This window comes from Austrofundulus limnaeus, unplaced genomic scaffold (assembly GCF_001266775.1).
Source record: "Austrofundulus limnaeus strain Quisiro unplaced genomic scaffold, Austrofundulus_limnaeus-1.0 Scaffold536, whole genome shotgun sequence".
NCBI lineage: Eukaryota > Metazoa > Chordata > Actinopteri > Cyprinodontiformes > Rivulidae > Austrofundulus > Austrofundulus limnaeus.
In genome coordinates, this window is record NW_013952938.1 from 317213 (window position 1) to 319512 (window position 2300).

A 2300-nucleotide genomic window follows, 5' to 3' on the forward strand; every position below is an offset into this window, starting at 1 on the left:
TGTTCTGTGTTGTGTTGTGTTTTGTTTTGTTTTTATTTTGTGTTTTGTTCTTTTCTGTATTGGTTTTGTTTTGTGTTCTGTTGTTTTGTTCTTTTCTTCTGTTTTTTGTTTTGTTTTGTTATGTTTTTATTTTGTTTTGTTTTGTTCTTTTCTGTTTTTTGTTTTTGTTTTGTGTTCTGTTCTGTTCTGTGTTCTGTTGTTTTGTTCTTTTCTTCTGTTTTTTGTTTTGTTTTGTTATGTTTTTATTTTGTTTTGTTTTGTTCTTTTCTGTTTTTTGTTTGTGTTTTGTGTTCTGTTCTGTTCTGTTCTGTGTTGTTTTATTCTTTCACACGGAGCTAAAGAAGAAGCTAACGCTAGCTACAGTTAGCTTACTGTTCTGTTGTCCTGCTCCAGAACGGTAGTCGATCGATCGTTAGTTGATCGATAAGTATCCTTCGCTTCTTTTCCTTCCAGTTTGGTTTAGTTCATTATTATTGTTGTCTCAAATAAAACTAAACAAGATTTGCGTGTTTATTTATGATGCCGGCTCGTAGAGTCGGCCAGGCTGAGAGCAGCGGCGCCCTCTACTGGATGAAGTCAAACATGTTTTAATGAATCGAATGGAGAAATTTTAATCTAATAAACCTTTATTGGACAATTAACCCTAAGTGTATTAATTGGATCCCTAATAAGGATGAATGTTAGGAGTTAGTTATCGTTTGAATTTATTTATTTAGACGGGACAATGCACTGAGTTARCCACAGGCTGAGTGTCTCTGTGTTCCTGGCAGAGGGAAGAGTTRTAAACAAGTGATTGTTTGTTTCAGATCAGGATGCAGGCTCAGGGCAGCCTCCTGCAGGGCAGCATGATGGCCAACTTCATCAACATCTACCAGACCGAGGGCACCCGGGGGCTGTGGAGAGTGAGGCTCCGCTCAGAACCAGACCAGGTCCAGGCTCGTACCCTAACCCCCGAGTCTGACTTCTTCTCTTCTTCTTCAGGGCGTCATCCCCACCGCGCAGCGAGCAGCCATCGTGGTGGGGGTGGAGCTTCCTGTCTATGACATCACAAAGAAGCACCTCCTCCGCTCCGGCCTGATGGGGGACACCATCCTGACACACTTCATGTCAGTCTCTGTGTCTTCACTCCTTTCAGCTTCTCAGTTCTCCTGTCACTCACCCTGTTCCTCCCACAGCTCCAGCTTCACCTGCGGCCTGGCGGGGGCGCTGGCCTCCAACCCCGTCGACGTGGTCCGGACACGGATGATGAACCAGCGGGTTCTGTCCGGGAGCCCCGTCTACAAAGGGACGCTGGACGGAGTGATGAAGACGTGGAAGAACGAGGGCTTCTTCGCGCTCTATAAGGGATTCTGGCCCAACTGGCTGCGACTGGGACCGTGGAACATCATCGTATCCTTCCACCTGTCAGCTCAGCTCAAATAGTTCCTCTACTTTAAAGTTTGAATGAGTTCTGGTCCAGATCAGCTCTGTGGGTTGATTTACAAACAAACCAGTCGTTGTGTGAAAACTTCAGCTTCATTCAGTGTCAGAAAGTTGGTTCTTAACCTCCTGCTTCCAGTTTTTCATCACGTTCGAGCAGCTGAAGAAGCTCCCGTTTTAACCGGAGCAGGAAGCCGGACCGGACCGGTCTGTTGGACTGGAGGTCTCCGAGGAGCAGTAGGACATTTGGCACCAGCAGACTGAAGCGTGAGGGGAGAGGACGCAGCACAGAGTCAGTCACCTGCTCAGTTTGAGTTTATTTTATTTATTTACAGCCACTGTTTGTCGTCAGGCAGCTAAACGATGGGAGTTTAACTCGCGTCAAACAGCTCAGAAGAATGAAGGGWCAGACAGGAACCAGGATTCTCTAAGATCTTTGTGTTTTTATTTCTTTAAAGTCAACAGAATGAGACTTTATTATTCCCCAATTTAAATTATTACATCCAAAATAAACACATTTTATGTTAAATATTCAGGAAAAACCTGGACGAGCAGAAGAAACGACTCACCTCCTCTGACTGCTGCGCTCCACATTAAAGGGATATTTCACCCATTTTAAAGTGTTTGACTGTGCAACAGTTATAAATAATATCTTACCTGCTGTAGATAGCTCTGTGAACAACCTCAGTTTGAAGGAATCGTTTATTCTGACGGGACTGATGGCTGCACTATTCTACTTTAATTTATAGCAGGAAAGATATGAAATGTTTAACTTTTCCACCAAAATATTCCTTTAATGTGTCAAACAGGAGCTGAGTTTAAAACTGCTCCTGTTCTCTATTTATAAAACTATTTATAACAAAAACCTGTTTTTATAAATT

General features: G+C 43.1%; 1 protein-coding gene across 2 annotated transcripts in view; it reads left to right on the forward strand.

Annotated features, from left to right (window-relative positions):
* Positions 1-2300, forward strand: part of slc25a14 (solute carrier family 25 member 14) — an 8648-nt gene extending 6348 nt beyond the window's left edge. For both annotated transcript variants that reach the window (XM_014026240.1, XM_014026239.1), the window contains 4 exons: positions 807-902; positions 982-1106; positions 1176-1389; positions 1559-2300. In XM_014026240.1, the coding sequence (XP_013881694.1) occupies positions 807-902; positions 982-1106; positions 1176-1389; positions 1559-1600 (477 nt within the window). In that variant the 3' untranslated portion in view covers positions 1601-2300. The remainder of the gene's footprint in view (positions 1-806; positions 903-981; positions 1107-1175; positions 1390-1558) is intronic.